Source organism: Mizuhopecten yessoensis, unplaced genomic scaffold, assembly GCF_002113885.1.
Source record: "Mizuhopecten yessoensis strain PY_sf001 unplaced genomic scaffold, ASM211388v2 scaffold4663, whole genome shotgun sequence".
Taxonomy (NCBI): Eukaryota; Metazoa; Mollusca; class Bivalvia; order Pectinida; family Pectinidae; genus Mizuhopecten; species Mizuhopecten yessoensis.
Window position 1 is genome coordinate 413,222 of NW_018405659.1, and position 17,347 is coordinate 430,568.

A 17,347-nucleotide genomic window follows, 5' to 3' on the forward strand; every position below is an offset into this window, starting at 1 on the left:
AAAGGGTCTATATTTAAAACACAGCTACCTTTGAGGTTTCGATGAGGAATTCGAAATGTTTCTGAATCAAATGTCTTGTAGTCCTAAGGACAGAAATTCCTTAGAAACAGAAAGGGCTAGCTCCTTGCCTAACAATATTTCAATAATGTTGTACTCTTAGAGACAGAAATAACTTAGAAACAGAAAGGGTGCTTTTTTACCGATATCTCAACATCGTGTTGTCTTAAAGACAGAAATTCTTTAGAAACAGAAAAATGTTGTCTACCAATATCACCATATTTCGTCTAAAAGACAGACATTCTTTGGAAACAGAAAGGGCGGTTTGTCTCTCAGTATTTTGACGGGCTGGCGGTGTATGTAATTACAACAATGACCAGTATGTATGGTTAGAGTCTTTACGGATAAGAAGCATTTCTCTGAAAACGATTTCAGATTTTCTGGCCCAGAGACATTTACGATTGTATCATTGCCATAGAAACAGGAAATTAAAGACGGTATATTGGTTTTGTCTCTGTAACACGAGAGCCACTTGACGGTAGATAATCTGTCGAGTCCAGCATAACGCCAGCCCAATGAATAATAACATTGAAACACTAGCACAGGTAAAACCTGCGCAGGTAAGAAACAAACAGACCGGCATATAATCAAAGTTCTTGTGCTGGCGTTGCTATGGAAGCCAGTCTAATAGAATGACTAACTACAGGTGGTTCCGGGGTCATTACGGTATGGTTCTGTAATCTAGGGTTCCGATAATGGTCGATTCCTTTGTTTATTTGCCTAGCTGTGATGTATGTCTTCGATTTGGTGCGGACGAAACGGAAGTAGTGAGTGAAAAGGACAATTCTTTTGGGATTATGGGATGTCGGATATCTAGCAGGATTGGGTGTTATTGCATGGACGCTGAATTGACTTGAGTGATGTTGATACAGGAAAAACGCTAGGAAACATGACATTGTAAGGCCAATGTGTAAAGGAAAAAGGAACGGAATTAAAAGTGATTTTATTTCGTTATATTCCGTATTCCACCTAACGTTATCTCGAATGGCAACTGATCCAGGTATAGCCTATCCTAATAAAAGCCATGTAGTAAAACGCCTTATTACGTCAAAATGGTTAAACAATTATTCTATAAAAATATCAGCGTTTTATTGCTCCTGATATTACCATAGGACATCAATAATACTTGTGTTTCGTAATCCGTTCGTTGTTTTCACTACAATTTACGGTATTTATATTTTTCGTTCAAGTTCACTATGAAGAAACAGATTTTAGGTGAAAATATCAAATACAAAATAATGGACATCACTGTAACGGACATGCTCGCTATAACAAGAGCATGGAATAATCCGAAAATACATTTACATTATGACTAATTTTGAAAAATTTGGAGTAGAAATGACGAATATAGTTGGTGCCTAGGGGGGACACGACAAAAGAGAAAGAGAATAGAAGTGGAATATATATATATATATATATATATATATAATAAAAAGGGATTAAATGTCCATGTGAAGGAAGTAAATATAAAAAAATAAGATTAACGACCGACTAAAAAACTAGCTGCTTTCACCCTTCACAGGGCTATTCAGGTTTAATTCAAAAGAACAACGTCGTGACGTCACAATTACATGTTATCACACTATATATATATATATATATATATAGAAAAAAATAAAATCAAACGACCGACTAAAACTTTAGATGGCCAAGTGGTCGAGGCGTCTGACATTCTGCTTCACTGTACCACTAGTCCTCTACCACTGTAGTCGCCAGCTACTGGTAGTAGGTCGGTGTTTGTTCTCCGGGAACTCCCGCTTTCCTCCACCGCCAAAACCTGGCACTTCCTAAAATGACCGTACGTAGCTGTTTATAGGACGTAAAACACAAACCAAACCATGGCGCAGCGACCCTTTGAAATGCTAGTTCTGACCTATGTACGAGATAAACTTTGTATGACTCATCTGTGCATAAGCAAAATTTGTTTAATGATATTGTTTCACCAAGAGCAAGATTTTTTTATTTTATTTTATATAAAATTCATTTTCTACAAAGTTACTGCCAAGTGTGAATTAATATAGCATGCATTTTGCGCCCTTTCCCGCGCTCCGAATGGGAATGAACGTTTTCATGCTGGTTTCGTTATTTTGTGTGAAGCTCTGGTAACTACATGTAGTAATATAATCAAAAATATATCATCCTAAAACTACAAAGATATATTGACTGATATGAATTTCTATTTCCCGGATTGGCACATGTGGATCCTCGCAATTAGTGGGAAGTCATGGAATATATATGATGAAGACTAACTCACTGTCTGAACGTCCAATTACCTCATAGTTATTTGGTTAAAAAAAAGGACCTTGTTTGTTTGTTTGCTAACTTGTGATACAGTTCTACAGGATGATGGCGTATATGGCTGTTTAGGGGGTTGTTTGAGCACCAAATTATACTAAGTTACTCTGAAATAGGGGTTGTCACTGTACCGAACGACTGATTGACTAGAGAGCGGAGCTAAAGGGATTGTCTCGGCAGCAATCGAATTAAACTGTGGATTAGTACAGCATGTATTGTGTCCACGCCATTCTGTCTCAATTTCCATATGCATGGGAACACGATACAGAGTGACACGTGCACGTGACGTTACGAATGTATTCGATGCACACGTGTCGGAATCGAATTGGAACATCTCATGTACGATGATAAGACTATACATAAAAAAATCCTCTGTCTTAATACAAGTAATATTCTTTCTCCCGTCAGAAACTTCTAAAGAGGAGGGCAAATTTGTACGCGATATATAGTACGGGTGTTAATGTAACATCTAGAGGAGTTCAGTAAACGAAACAGCGTAAACTACGTCTGTACCTAGTACCTACATGCAGAATCTAGAGGGGTTCAATAAACACGGTTCATTTTATGATTGGGAAGAATGTTTCGTTAAATTGTAATGGAATGCTGGGATGTAGGGGGTTATCATGATGAGTACATCCCTACACTTATTTCTGTTAGTGCTATCAAGAACACGGTAACAGGTGAAGTTATGTAAGAACCCACACATGTTGTAGAACGTTTAAATAGGTTATCTCATTGACTGTTTAAACAGAACTTCCGGTAAGGAGAAAACATCGTGTGTACTGATTTCGCTACTAATCCAGATACTGGTATGCGGGTGTGAATCAAACGCCAATAGAATTCGTGAAATCATAAACGTTCGTTACTTTCACATGTGCTTTATGAAAATGGTTATTGCTTGCTGTTTGCCATGAAGTATGGGGTCATAGTGCATTGCAGGTAAAAACAATACTTGCCAACGGATACCAATACAGTGCATCATTAGAGGCGGGAGTTCGAAATAAACGAGGTAAAATAACGCAGATTTATATTTCCTATCCCGATGGTCCATGAACCAAAAAATTTACTACATTGTTCAAAATGCTACTAATGATCTAGAATCCACGAAATCATATCTAGTTACAACGGTACAACGATAATGGATTGCGTTCACTTTTATAAACTATGAATCGTTAGTAGCTCATTAACTAGACAACAGAGAACGCGATTCTATTTTATACGTATTCTTACATGTATATAGCATAATGGCTAACGTCTGGCAATTAATGTGACTGTTTTTCACATTTTTTTCTGAAATAGCTTGATCTGCAGATATGAGGCTTCGATAAAAGAACAATACGTTATGTGTATTGGGTATCTCATCTCATGTTTGAGGAGAACCAATGCTATCGTGACGGAAAATTGTATTTAATGAAACAGGACTTTCATGAAATTAAACAAAAGATAATAGACAACAGCGTTCTGATTGTAAAAACATATCAGTGGGACCTGACAGGATTCGAACCCTGGACTTCAGATTGCAATGCTATCGCTCTAACCGAGTGCGATACCTTGTCAACGTAAGTAGCCTTGTCCAGCGGTGCTACAATTAAATCCAAAAAACGAAATAAAAAGGGAGTTACAGTGTATACAAAAAGGCAGAGTGCAGTGGGCGGGGGATCTTTAATCAAAGTTCTCCGATTTCTTTTCTTTTGTTCACCAGAAAAAAAACTATCTTTTGCTGAACCTTAACAACTGTATACATTTAGACAATTTGTAGGCCGAATTTCCTACTGTTGTTCCCCTCGCGTGGATACACCACATAAATACGGCTCATTGATTTTCTTTCGCGGCGTTCATTTGCGTTGAGAGCCTTTTGCGGATTTAATTCTTCCGTGAAATTTATGCCGAAGTCACGACACTTATTCTTAACAAAAAAAACACCATTAAATCTGTTCTTAAATGAGGTGTACAATAAGAATTTTTCCAACTTACTCGCAAAAAAATATTTGTTTACAGTAATATATGCAATTTCGGAATTTGTCCTCATTTTATGGTTATACTTCTCACAGCCGACACTGGCGGAGAAACATTTCGCGTACGCTCTCGAAAATTGAGTGATCTACAGCATAGTAAGAGTACCTGTACTCCAGCGTGTGTTACTTGTCCTCATTCAACGGTTATATATCACGAATATATATACTGCACACAGCTGACAGTGGCGAGGAAACATTCCGCGGACGTTCCTGGGATTGTCAGGCCGTACAACATTGCTCATTTGTACGTTCATGTATCAGCCAATCTACACGACTATAAGCACGTGTAAATCTCTATAAGTTCCAATTAATTAGGTTGGTGCGAGGGTGATGAACACGACATGGCATGCGCTGCACGTGTCAGAAAAAAATGACCTCTCGCCAAACCGTAGATCCAAGATGCTCTCAATTGTATGAAAATAACACTGGTTTTCTGATTTTCTTGTAACAGAACTAGATGGATGTGGTGCAGAGAAGGAAGCGTTCTGGACTTATTTCCGAATAGTGATACGATGACCACGCAGCACGCAGAGCATCTGCCATGGTGTATCTACCAAATCTAAGTGAGTATAAAGAACGTTTTCACGTTTGATAAAATTATACATCTTTGTTTACTCAATTCCATCTTAATAGTCATCGCCATTTTCCTGGCTAATTATCTAATTGCATTTTCCGACATCCCGTCTTGGAGTTTTGCTCGTTTCCTGAAGGCAGAGCTAGTGCCGTAGTTAGGATGCCAAAAGGAACCATTCCCGGCCATAATTTAATTTGTTAATGTAGTGGAGTGTTGGGGCCAGTCACCACCTTATTACGACTGCAGTGGCTGGCTATAATAACACTCTATCACCCGTGCGTACAGCGTTATTTTGATTTGGCCAGGGAATTCGGCGGACGTTCCGTCTATATCATAACTAGTGTTGGAGCTTACAAGTGTAAACTCATTCTGAGACCGCCGGCGCCTGGAAAAGGTAATGATGTGTTGTATGTTAGAGAGAGGTTTCCTTCAACTATCATGAATATCTGTGTAGAAATGGATTTTCATTTTCGGGCATTATATTACTGATATTAATTTGTGTCGGGTAAAAATTAACAATAGCTCATGGTACATGTATCTATATGTATGGGTGATGAAGGTTTTTTGCGATAAAATATTATTTCGTGATCAGTTTAGTACATTTATCAATGGTTCGATTTTTTACATAGCTAATGAATGACGGGATCTTGTAACCAGTTAGAGTGGATTATAAAGATATCAGTATGTAACATCATGGTAATATAATGAATTATACAGCTATGTGTTATAAAGATACTACTATACCATTGTATTAGGTAGTGTAGCGGAACTGGACTGGGTCGATCCTCGACGACCAGGTAGCTCAATATTGGTAGAGCGTCCGTCTCCATCTACTGTTACAGTGGTGCTTGTGGCCAACCCTTGTTTCAAGCATTGGGTACGCTTGACAAGAGGGATACCTACACCTGGGTTGTAAATAGTGGTCTTCGAGGGCGAATACTGACAAAAAGGAAGGAGGAATATAGCGGAACCTGACTGGGTCGGTCGTCGACGACCAGGTAGCTCGATTGGTAGAGGTCCTGGTTTCGAACCCCGATCTGGCCGTGCATTTTTTCCTCTCCTGTTACAGTAGTATATTGAAGTTATACAGATTTTATAACGATATCAATGCCTTTGCAATTATTACACTGAAAGTATACAGTTTATAATGACGTCATTGCATCGACGTGATGGTAGAACATGTACGTATGTAACGATATTGGTGTGATCTTCATATTGAAATTACAAGAACTTGTAGAAATGACAGTAATCGAGTGGTAGAATAATACGATAACGTTATACAGTGTAGCAGGAACGAACAGTAAAACCTTGTTATACTGTAACGAATTAGGCGTTATGGAGGCATTTTGGGATAAATTGAGAGAAATGTATGGAAGAATTCTTAAGAAAAGAGGAAAAAGGGCATTGGAATATTTGTTGGAGGTAAACGAGGTGACAAATGAAACGAGGGGCATTATCGAGGTTTTACTGTATATAGATATTGCACTATACATACTTCTAAGCAAGTATTTTGAGTGAGAGAGATACAGTTTACATGTAACAGTATAGCTTATATATGTCTATCAGTACATGTAATACTGCATGTCGGGAGAGTACCTAGCCCGAGTTTCCTCTGGCCCTAACACCAGACTTAGACATTTTAACATAAAGATATTTACCTCTGGCCCTCACACCAGACTTAGACATTTTGACATAAAGATATTTACCTCTGGCCCTAACACCAGACTTAGACATTTTGACATATAGATATTTTCCCCTGGCCCTCACACCAGACTTAGACATTTTGACATAAAGATATTTTCCTCTGGCCCTAACACCAGACTTAGACATTTTGACATAACTATAGATATCTATAAGTCTGGTGTTAGGGCCAGAGGAAACTCAGGCTAGAAAGTACCAACCGTTTAATATTCGCCTTCTAACTGTAAAATGTGTATATGTTCGCGATAATTGTGCTCTTCTCGGTGAAAATGCTAATTACTACTACTCTTTTCTATGCCATGTATATTTCCCGGTATAGACTTTGATAGATGTACATGATCAAAGGTAGCGGAACATAATGGGAGATACAGTGCGGTAAATATCACCCGGTATAAAATGGTCTTACACGACTTTCTGTTTCATACATATTTTTGCAATAGTCAACATCTCAAATCCAAAGTTTGGAGTAAGCTGTAATGATACAATGATAAAGTGTTTAACGAAACGTTATACTTTAACGAAATGATAGCTCAGTTAAGGGGTGTCGTAAACGGAATGATAGTTCAGTTAAGGGGTGTCGTAAACGGAATGATAGTTCAGTGTAAGGGGTGTCGTTAACGGAATGATAGTTCAGTGTAAGGGGTGTCGTTAACGGAATGATAGTTCAGTGTAAGGGGTGTCATTAACGGAATGATAGTTCAGTGTAAGGGGTGTCGTTAACGGAATGATGGTTCAGTGTAAGGGGGGTCGTTAACGGAATGATGGTTCAGTGTAAGGGGGGTCGTTAACGGAATGATACCTCAGTGTAACGGGTGTCGTTAACGGAATGAAAGTTCAGTGGAAGGGGTGTCGTGAACGGAATGATAGCTCAGTGTAAGGGGCGTCGTTAACGGAATGATAGATCAGTGTAAGGGGTGTCGGTAACGGAATGATAGTTCAGTGGAAGGGGTGTCGTTAACGAAATGATAGCTCAGTGTAAGGGGTGTTGTTAACGGAATGATAGCTCAGTGAAAGGGGTGTCGTTAACGGAATGATAGCTCAGTGTAAGGGGTGTCGTTAGCGGAATGATAGCTCAGTGTAACGGGTGTCGTTAACGGAATGATAGCTCAGTGTCACGGGTGTCGTTAACGGAATGATAGCTCAGTGAAAGGGGGGTCGTTAACGGAATGATAGCTCAGTGTAAGGGGGGTCGTTAACGGAATGATAGCTCAGTGTAACGGGAGTCGTTAACGGAATGATAGCTCAGTGTAACGGGGGTCGTTAACGGAATGATAGCTCAGTGTAAGGGGTGTTGTTAACGGAATGATAGCTCAGTGAAAGGGGTGTCGTTAACGGACTGATAGCTCAGTGCAAGGGGTGTCGTTAACGGAATGATAGCTCAGGGTAAGGGGTGTCGTTAACGGAATGATAGCTCAGTGAAAGGGGGGTCGTTAACGGAATGATAGCTCAGTGTAAGGGGTGTCGTTAACGGAATGATAGCTCAGTGTAACGGGTGTCGTTCGTTTACTATTGTACCTCAAGCTAATCGATTGCTTTCAATTTTTTGGCAATCTTTCATTTTTGAAGTAACCGTCTAAATGACAACTAAGACATAATTACAGTGGTTGTTCAAAGCCTTCTACAGGAGTACTTTGTACGTCTCTTCATATCGAATATTGAATTTAAATTGGTGATTTAAAAAAATGTTTTTGTAAAAACACGCTAATTGAAACCTCCCTAAACTAGATACAGTGAACGATCGACGAAACGTTAATATTTAGGTTCGTCTGAAACGGCGTTAACAACGTAGCTATTAGACCGACAGAATGTCTGGTAGTGTTTTTTTTTATAATATTTGAAATTTCATAATACAGACAAAATTAAAGGCCTTAATACGACGCTGTGTGTCGAACGCACATTGGTGAACGATGTGTCGGATAATGGGAATACATAATACCGAACTAGAATTGGAAAGGACGATCAAACCATTTGGATTAGCATTGGCTCCCCCTGATCAGAATGGATCACTATAGCTGTGATTATAAAGAATGTATGTGTTTATGTCAGCATCAATAATTTAGGTTACAGTCAACACGATCTGGCTTCACATGGCTTTGACCAGGATCGGCTGTGTGCACGAACAGCGTGGGTAACAAGTTACCTATTAGATGGTACAAGTATTACATTATAGTATATACTGTTATCTTCGGGCAGTTTCGAATTCGTACACGGTTTTAATGCACTGCTGCAGGCAGGCATCAGACTTTAGAAAATAATTTATTTAATAAATTATTGTATAAGTCAACTAATAAAGAACACTGTATAATCTGGTGTTGGCAGTGTTGGTTTCTAATATTGGGGGCAAGAAGGAGCCAAAATTAATCTCTTGTCCCAGTTTTTATCATCTGGTGTGGCTCGTATATTTTCTTTCTCTCGCGTCTGCTCTTCCTATTCATATGTAACTTTGTCTGGTATCGTACGGATGTGTTAATCCTACGGGATGGCTCGCCACACTGACCCTAATTAGGAGCCAACAATAGTAAATCATGTTACCTGTTGTTACATATAAGGTATTGCACCAAAATCAAATAAATAATTTGTGCATAAATGTTTATATTTACTTTTTCCGCTGCAAGTCACCATACACGTATACATACTTACAAAAATGCCTACCGCTTCGCACCGTAAGAGGCAAACATTTAAATGATGTTATTGCCTATTTCCAGGAGTGTCGTTTGCATTATGACGATACAGAAACTTCAATACCTTAATTGTTAAGGTATGCTTTTATTTAGATCACTAATAACTATAAATCTAGAATGTGAAATTCCATATTCAATGTAGTTTGTGAAACATCCATGCCCGTATGAATGCAATTAAATTGATTTCATCCATGTTTAACAGGCGACCCTAGCGGATTTTGTACAATAGGGTTGTTTCCAAGTTGTGTTCATACTAGCATGACTATTTAAAACAAACAAAATCCGTAAAGTCCCCATATGGGTGATTGAGTATATGGGATAACGGTTTGATAGGTAAGGGTAACGCACAAACAGTCTATGCATGCATTTTCAAGACAGCACGAACTGATATTCAAATTGCAACATATTGTTTAGTTTGGGATGTTTGGGATTTATGTACTTTTCAGGTATGATCACTACCATCTAAAGTTATGTATCCAGGTATTTTTTCCAACATATTTTTTATGGAGTTATTACCCTTTGTTGAAAAAATCCTTGTCCTGACAACTTGTCCTAATTTACTGGGACAATTTCAACGAAAGTTTACACATACGACAACTACCCATTGACGTTGAGTATCCAACTAGTCCTTTTCATTCCAACCCTTCTTAAAGGAGTTGTGGCCCTTTATTGAAAAAGAACAACCTTTGTCTGCCTCCTAAACTACTGGACCGATTTCAATGAAAGTTAAGAGATATGGTAACTACCCCCTGATGTCTTGAATCAGAGTAGTATATTTTTTCATTTCGACTCTTTTTAAGGGGTTTTAAAAATCTTAGTCCTGACATCTCTGCCTTAACTACAGATGTACTAGGACGATTTCAGCAAAACTCGTTTATTTTGGCAAACAATATTTCGTTTGCAAGTATGTTTTGGCATTGAGAGGGGGTACAGGAAGTATGTGAGTGACCTATATACTTAAATAAGTGTACAGCCCAGCCAATGAAGGGAGACTATAATGCTTTGCAATGCTTTGCCTTAGTAAGCCTTTAGCTTACAGTTCTGTTTTTTTAGGAGCGGGGGTATTAATAAGCCTTTAGCTTACAGCTCTGGTTTTTTAGGAGCGGGGGTAGTAGTAAGCCTTTGGATTACAGTTCTAGTTTATATACTAAAACATACACTCAAGCTTACACAAACATATATGTACAAACAAAAGAGAGACAAACATCATATATGTATAATCAAAGGGTCGACAGAAGAGAAAAGAGGGAAGGGGGGGGGGGGGGGGGGGGGGGGGGGGGCAGAGAGATGTGCACGGTATGGTAATTAATTAATTATGCGCGGATTTTTCTCATCTTTGTATAAGAAATATGTACATTTTGTAAGTAAATATTTGAATAAATACTACTTCCGTACAACCTATACCCCCCACCCACCCACCCGATAGAATGGTTGCACTTGTAGCTATGCTCACTACACGTGACAAATGCCTACTGTATTAACCCCCGCACTCCCGTATTAATAATTCACATAATACAGTAGACTGTGTATACACTTCATTCACCCGATGTTTTATCATTGTGATAACCAGTTCGAAAACAACGTCTACCTGACAACATCAACCATTGGCGCAGGGAAAGTACATCTACGGAACGTGACTCATTAGCCGGGTATTTCATGTCACGTGCGATTTATACTCAATAGGTTCCGTTTTGGCCGTAATAAATACATGTTTTAACATTTACACTGTAACCAACTATATTGACATTTTATTTGACAGTGAACGCAATCGGATCAATGTGAATTTGACGCGTTTCCTCTTGCAACACAAAATATGAAATCAGAGACGTATATATGTAATTATAAGGTGAAATCATCGTAAGTAGCAAGTTTATGATTTTGTAAATGGTCCGCTAGACGCCCACTGCGGAATTGATGCTACAAGTAACCATAACACTGCTCTTAAATGTACTGAAATATTATGGAAGATGACTAATAACCATAAATTAATCGTGTAAATACAGGTATTGAACGCACTTTTGTTTACAATAATTTACATGAAGCCTAGCGGGCTTTATGAAATACTGATGACACTAATTTTGGGTTCAAAGCATGAATGTTTTAAAACCCCTTTCAATACCTAAAATTAACATCGTCAAACTGAGGGAATGTAGTAGTTTGGTGTTGTGCTTTCACTTTGGTTTTTATGAGAATTTCAATAGGTCAATGATTCATTTCAACAGAGGAAAGTTTTCTTTAACTCATTGACCCCTGAAGACACATTTTAGCCCTTCCAATTCAAAGGTTGGTATAGTTCATTATGAAATTGCAAGGGTGAATGAGTTAATAGTGTAAAAAAGTATCAATATTTCACTTTTGAAACCGATGAGTGGAACGACTCAAGGTGATGAATAATTTGAACTCTTTTAAATATGTACCATAAATAAACCAACGATGACATTGATTATCGTTTAGGCTATAAACTCAATACATTACATGTATGCCAAATCGAACCATCTACTATCACCGACACGAGCGAATGGGATTTGATCTTAAGGCATCCTCCGAATCCACTCTCGTTACACCTATCTTCATTGCGGGCAGGGTTATCGGATGCGGTACCCAATGGACAACGAGAATGACCTAGATTGGGTCAGTGGAAATTATTTGACGTCAACATTATCATAATAAGGATATTAAATGATGATGGTAGCGATTTGCATATTTAAGTATCATTAAAACTTCATTTAATGAAGAATTGAGACATTTGTATGGTTTTGATATTTTTGTGGATAATATGGTTTCTTTCAAAATAAAAACGTCTCATTTGTTTTTCGGAAACTAATACTAGACTTTACGTAAAAGACATCACACATGTAACAGTGCGGGTTTTACACGACTGATTCTCAACAACTTCACAACCATTAAGTCGGATTTGCACACATATTGATCCATTGCGTAAAGTTCGAATGCTGCAACGTGCTACATCTTGCTACTTTATGGACGGCAGTAGAGTCCATACTCCGTGTTAGGTACAAATATAACTGGACAAATAGCACTCTATGTTTGGTACATATGTACTCGTAAATCTGAATAAATATATATCTGGACAATAGTACTCTTTGTTAAGTACATATGTACTCGTAAATCAGAGAAAATATATATCTGGACAAAAGTACTCTTTTTTAAAGTACATATAAGAAAATATATATCTGGACAATAGTACTCTTTGTTGAGTACATACTCGTAAATCTGAGTGAATATATATCTGGACAATAGTACTCTTTGTTAAGTACATATGTACTCGTAAATCTGAATAAATATATATCTGGACAATAGTACTCTTTGTTAAGTACATATGTACTCGCAAATCAGAGAAAATATATATCTGGACAAAAGTAGTCTTTTTTAAGTACATATAAGTAAATATATATCTGGACAATAATACTCTTTGTTAAGTACATATGTACTCGTAAATCTGAGTGAATATATATCTGGACAATAGTACTCTATGTTTGGTACATATGTACTCGCAAATCTGAATAAATATATGTCTGGACAAAAGTACTCTTTGTTAAGTTGACAATGGTACTCTATGTTGAGTACATATGTACTCATAAATACCTCCCTTTGTTGGTAGATTGAGAGCAGAATTGGTAAAAAAGCACCTGTCAGGAGAATTACTATTACTATTTATTGATCATCACATAATGTGCTGTGTTATCCAGTGAATATACCCATGTCATATTTTTTTTCGTATTAACCCATGTAATATAACCTATCAGCCCTATGCTTGGTTGTAAGTTTCAATTGTTTCAATTGTGACGTCACGCCTAGGACAAGTACATGGCCGCACTATAGTCTGTGGCTTTTTTACATTCCAAGGTTGCTTAAAAATGGTCGTTTTACACGAATAAATGCCACAAATCGTGATTATGTGATAGAAATGATCTTACACTCGTTTTCATTTCATATGAAATTTATGAAACTTGTAACGAAATTTTCATTTAAGCTTGCCAAACGCTCGCTAAATTGAAAAATTCTTAGACTCGTTTCATAAATCTCATATGAAATGGAAATTCATGCAAGATCCAAATGTCACTATTAAAGTGAGAAAGGAAACGGATACATCGTTTTGTTCATTGTGTCATTTTACAGACATTTAAAAGGTTCTAATTAAATTTTGTGAAAAAGAAAGTGATTCTATAAGGCAGCATGCTATGTGTTTTATTTTAGTGTCTTTAAACTTACTTTTTATTTGGTCTTTTTCTGTGATCCCTTGTTATCTATCATATGAGAATGTGGCCAAACCAATCATATAAGATTTCGTAATTGATTCTCATAAACCATGATACAAGGTTGGGACATTAGGGGGTGGTGGGGGAGGCGGTATGTATTTTTCGTGTAATGTTAAATTACGTGTACACTTTAATGAGTAATTTCGACCAGAGCGAGGCAATTTGTGTTCTGAAGTTGTTCCCACTTTTGATATACTGAATTTCATTACTTTTATACCTCATTTAAATCTTTCTTGGGGAGAAATTCGAAACTTTTGTTTTCTACTATACTTTATTAGTTTTACGTCCAAGATTATTCAAGATTTAGTGCGGTAACAGGAGGAAGACTCAAATTTGCATATGGCGCTCAAGGTAGCGACACCCACTTATCACGTTGCATTCACTCCCAAAAATAGCTTGTGTGCAGGCGGGTCCCTGACGGTGATATATCGACCCGCCTCAATACACGGCTCTCTCGGGTCTTTAGCGGGTCTGACGATTATTCTCAATAACGTTTGAAAGCGATCTGGTGAAGTTTATGACGAGGAAAAAAACCTAACTGATTCTTTATCGTACCCGAGCGATTGGAGTTGACTTTTGTATTTTGTAAATAGTCGATGGTTTGCTCGGTGAAGTCGTTACACCGCAGTGTTAAAGCCGGAAGTCAATTAAAACAGCTACTTTTTTCAGCAATCGAACCCCATTGTCTTTGAACCCCACACACATATTCGGAACCTATCCAAGATCGTTGTCACCCAGCACCTTGCTGCTTTCAGATGTATATGTCCATATCCGCCCTTTACAAAAAATAAAAATATATATAAAAAAAAAATGCACATTTGTAACTACAAAGTAGTTGGAAGGCAAAACAGTGAAACACATTCATAGACATGTACATGTAGAACAGTCGCAAGGTGATAGCTTATATTTCTAATATACATTAACATGAACAAAACAGGATGTTGACTTTCTTATGGGGACAACGCATTTCTTCTACAGCATTCTAAAAATGTACATATTGTGCGTATCAAACAATATTTGGTTTTGCTCTAATATTAGCCTTTTTTGCTGTCTAATTCAATTTATTGAACATGGAACCTCTGATATACACATCGTTTTAATTTAATTCACTTATTTTATGCAAAATGAAAACAACATCAATATTTGTTGTTTGTAAACTGATATCAGAATGCATACGTGTGAAAATGGAGTTTCGCTTCACTCGCCAGAAAAAAATAGAATAAAGTTGACGCAATACTCGAAACTGTCGTTTTAACAGCGAATAAGCGGCGATTCTGTTAAACAGAAATATATAATTGGCCAAGCTTGCATCATCATGATAAGTTTTATTTCATGTTAATTTACTGAGACATTAGGCAATGATTTATTTGGCCATTATCACCATATCATTTTATAGCGCGACAAAGTAATCGTGTACACCCCATCCCGCCCCTCCCACCCGCATTCATTGGCGGGCCCTGCACGGAAGCTTCGGAAAATAAATGTGAAAAAAGTTACCCTTTGTAGGCACAGCACGTCTTTCTTCGAATGTTACAAAAATGTACATCGTTCGAAGACAATATAAGGATTCAATGGCATATTTTCAATAGTCATGCATGCATGAAAGCAAATCGGTTATACATGTATACATGAATGTACCACGTAGTCTACCCGTTATGTAATCGATTTTTGCGCTTCATGGTAAGTTCATATACCGGCATGAACATTGAAAATGTGTCATTCAATCCATAAATTTAAATTCTAAAATTGTATAGTTATTAATGACTATACAATTTTTCATATATAATTGAAACGAGATTCCTGGAACAGCCTAACGTGGCCAAAATGATTGCTTCCAAAAGTTGCCTCACGTTAGAGAGGAGAAGCTTCAAAATGACTTTGATAAGATTGCGTTCATAGCCATGTGAACGCAATCGCCACTGATGTTTACAATGGAGGCACGTAATTAAATAAGAACCTAACCAAATCAAACTTTTTATGCGAAAACAATTTTGATATTAGTGAATTTATTTTTGATATTTCAATATTTTTCAATTTTATATCATACCAACAAATCTAACACTGCATGGACATATCATAATATTGAAAATCTGTTTCTCGTAACCATACGCCACTCGGGACAATTTCCCGACATAGCGTGCCTAGTCCTTCTTCTCATGTATAAATGCATGTAGATATGGAAGGCTGTTCTTTTGCTCGACATCCTTACTAGTTTATTATCATGTTTTATTAGGACGTGTTATGTTGCTTGGCTAAATAAATAAACCGTTACTTCGGGATATCCCGTTTCTTTGTCATTTTTTGTCGGAAGTCCATCGTACCGACACAGCGCAAGCATCATCGTTAAAATGTAGGCCTTGATTTATAGACGCAGGGCAGGCATGTCATTTATCGATCTCCCTGTCACATAGTTCATTCGTCATTATGTATTGCTGAAGTTTATTTTTGAAAACAATGCACAAGTTCAATTGCTTACGTTACAATAGAGAACATGTGAATAAAAAAATATGCAGAATTCATTAGAATGACGCAAATATGTTGTATATAGATTGTTTTTAATTAGTATTGACTAAAAAATGACATAAAAGTTCGTGAATAAATTGTCTGCCGATATTTGAACAAAAATTGTACAATAAACTGAATATTAGTTAACTATGACTAAACTTTTGACTTCTAACGTATCGCTTATATTGTTTATTTAGCCAAACACATGAATGTGACATACAAGTGTCCCTTAGTTTGTTTTCAGTTGGTAAATAATCCGGAAAGATTCTTTTTCTGGTTTTACTAGTATTCAGATTAATGGGTTATTTCCCCCTAGTTTTTACTGCTATCCGGAATAGCAGAGTTTGAGTTTCCGGAATACTAAGGTTTTTCAATGGTATCTGAAATAGCAGAGTTTGACTAGTTTCCAGAATAATGAGATTTTCCATCGGTATCTGGCATTGTAGATTTTGACTAGTTTTCAGATTTTATTCGAAATAAGGATTTTATTTCAACACCTATCCGGAATAAAGAGGCTCTCACTAGTGTTCGAAATGGTGAGGCGCCCGTAAAACTAGACAGTGATCTACAGGCTCTTGGTTTGAGCAGCTAACTCTTTCATGTGTGTGAGCAATGTTTGCTCATTTTTTCCATTGAAATTAAATTCATTAATCATGACTGAATCGTTTTCTTCGATTGTATGTTAGTAGAGTTTTTGCTGAAGATTCGAGTCCTTCTTTCCGCATTTTTTTCAAACATCTGTGAAAATACGTACATAACCGCTACATAAACAACAGCTGAAAAAAATCAGATTCCGACTCATGTTTTTTGCAGTCACATGCTTTTATTGTTTTTATTTTGCTGAATTTAAAACTGCTTGTCAAAAAATAGATTTACTCTCCAGACTTTTCCAGTATTCATTTCAAACATTATCGTGGCATGCTGTAGATGTACGAGGAGAAGTAGTTTACCGTTGATGGTTTCTAAAATCACATGATCTTTTTAAGTCACCTGAGACAGAAACCTTCCATGGCCAAAGGTCAACAAAAATAGTTGCCGGTTTAGTCCCCAGCCCTCAGGGGCCTGAGGGGCGGGGCCAAAAAGGGTCAAATTGACTAAAATTTCAAAAATCTTCTTCTCCAAAACCCCTGAACCAATTTCAATGAAATTTTGCAGGGACCTTCCATGGACAAAGGTCAACAAAAATCGTGGCCGGTTTAGTCCCAAGCCCCCAGGGGCCTGAGGGGCGGGGCCAAAAAGGGT

The 17,347-nt window shown here is 37.4% G+C and overlaps 1 protein-coding gene across 5 annotated transcripts in view; it reads left to right on the plus strand.

The window, feature by feature from the left end:
* LOC110449581 overlaps nucleotides 1-17,347 on the plus strand; it is an 82,393-nt gene that overhangs the window by 46,726 nt on the left and 18,320 nt on the right. For all 5 annotated transcript variants that reach the window (XR_002462865.1, XM_021496532.1, XM_021496530.1 and 2 more), the window contains one exon: nucleotides 4,819-4,930. Coding sequence is in view for 4 of the 5 variants with exons in the window: in XM_021496532.1 (XP_021352207.1) it covers nucleotides 4,909-4,930 (22 nt within the window). In the remaining variant the exon portion in view is untranslated. The remainder of the gene's footprint in view (nucleotides 1-4,818; nucleotides 4,931-17,347) is intronic.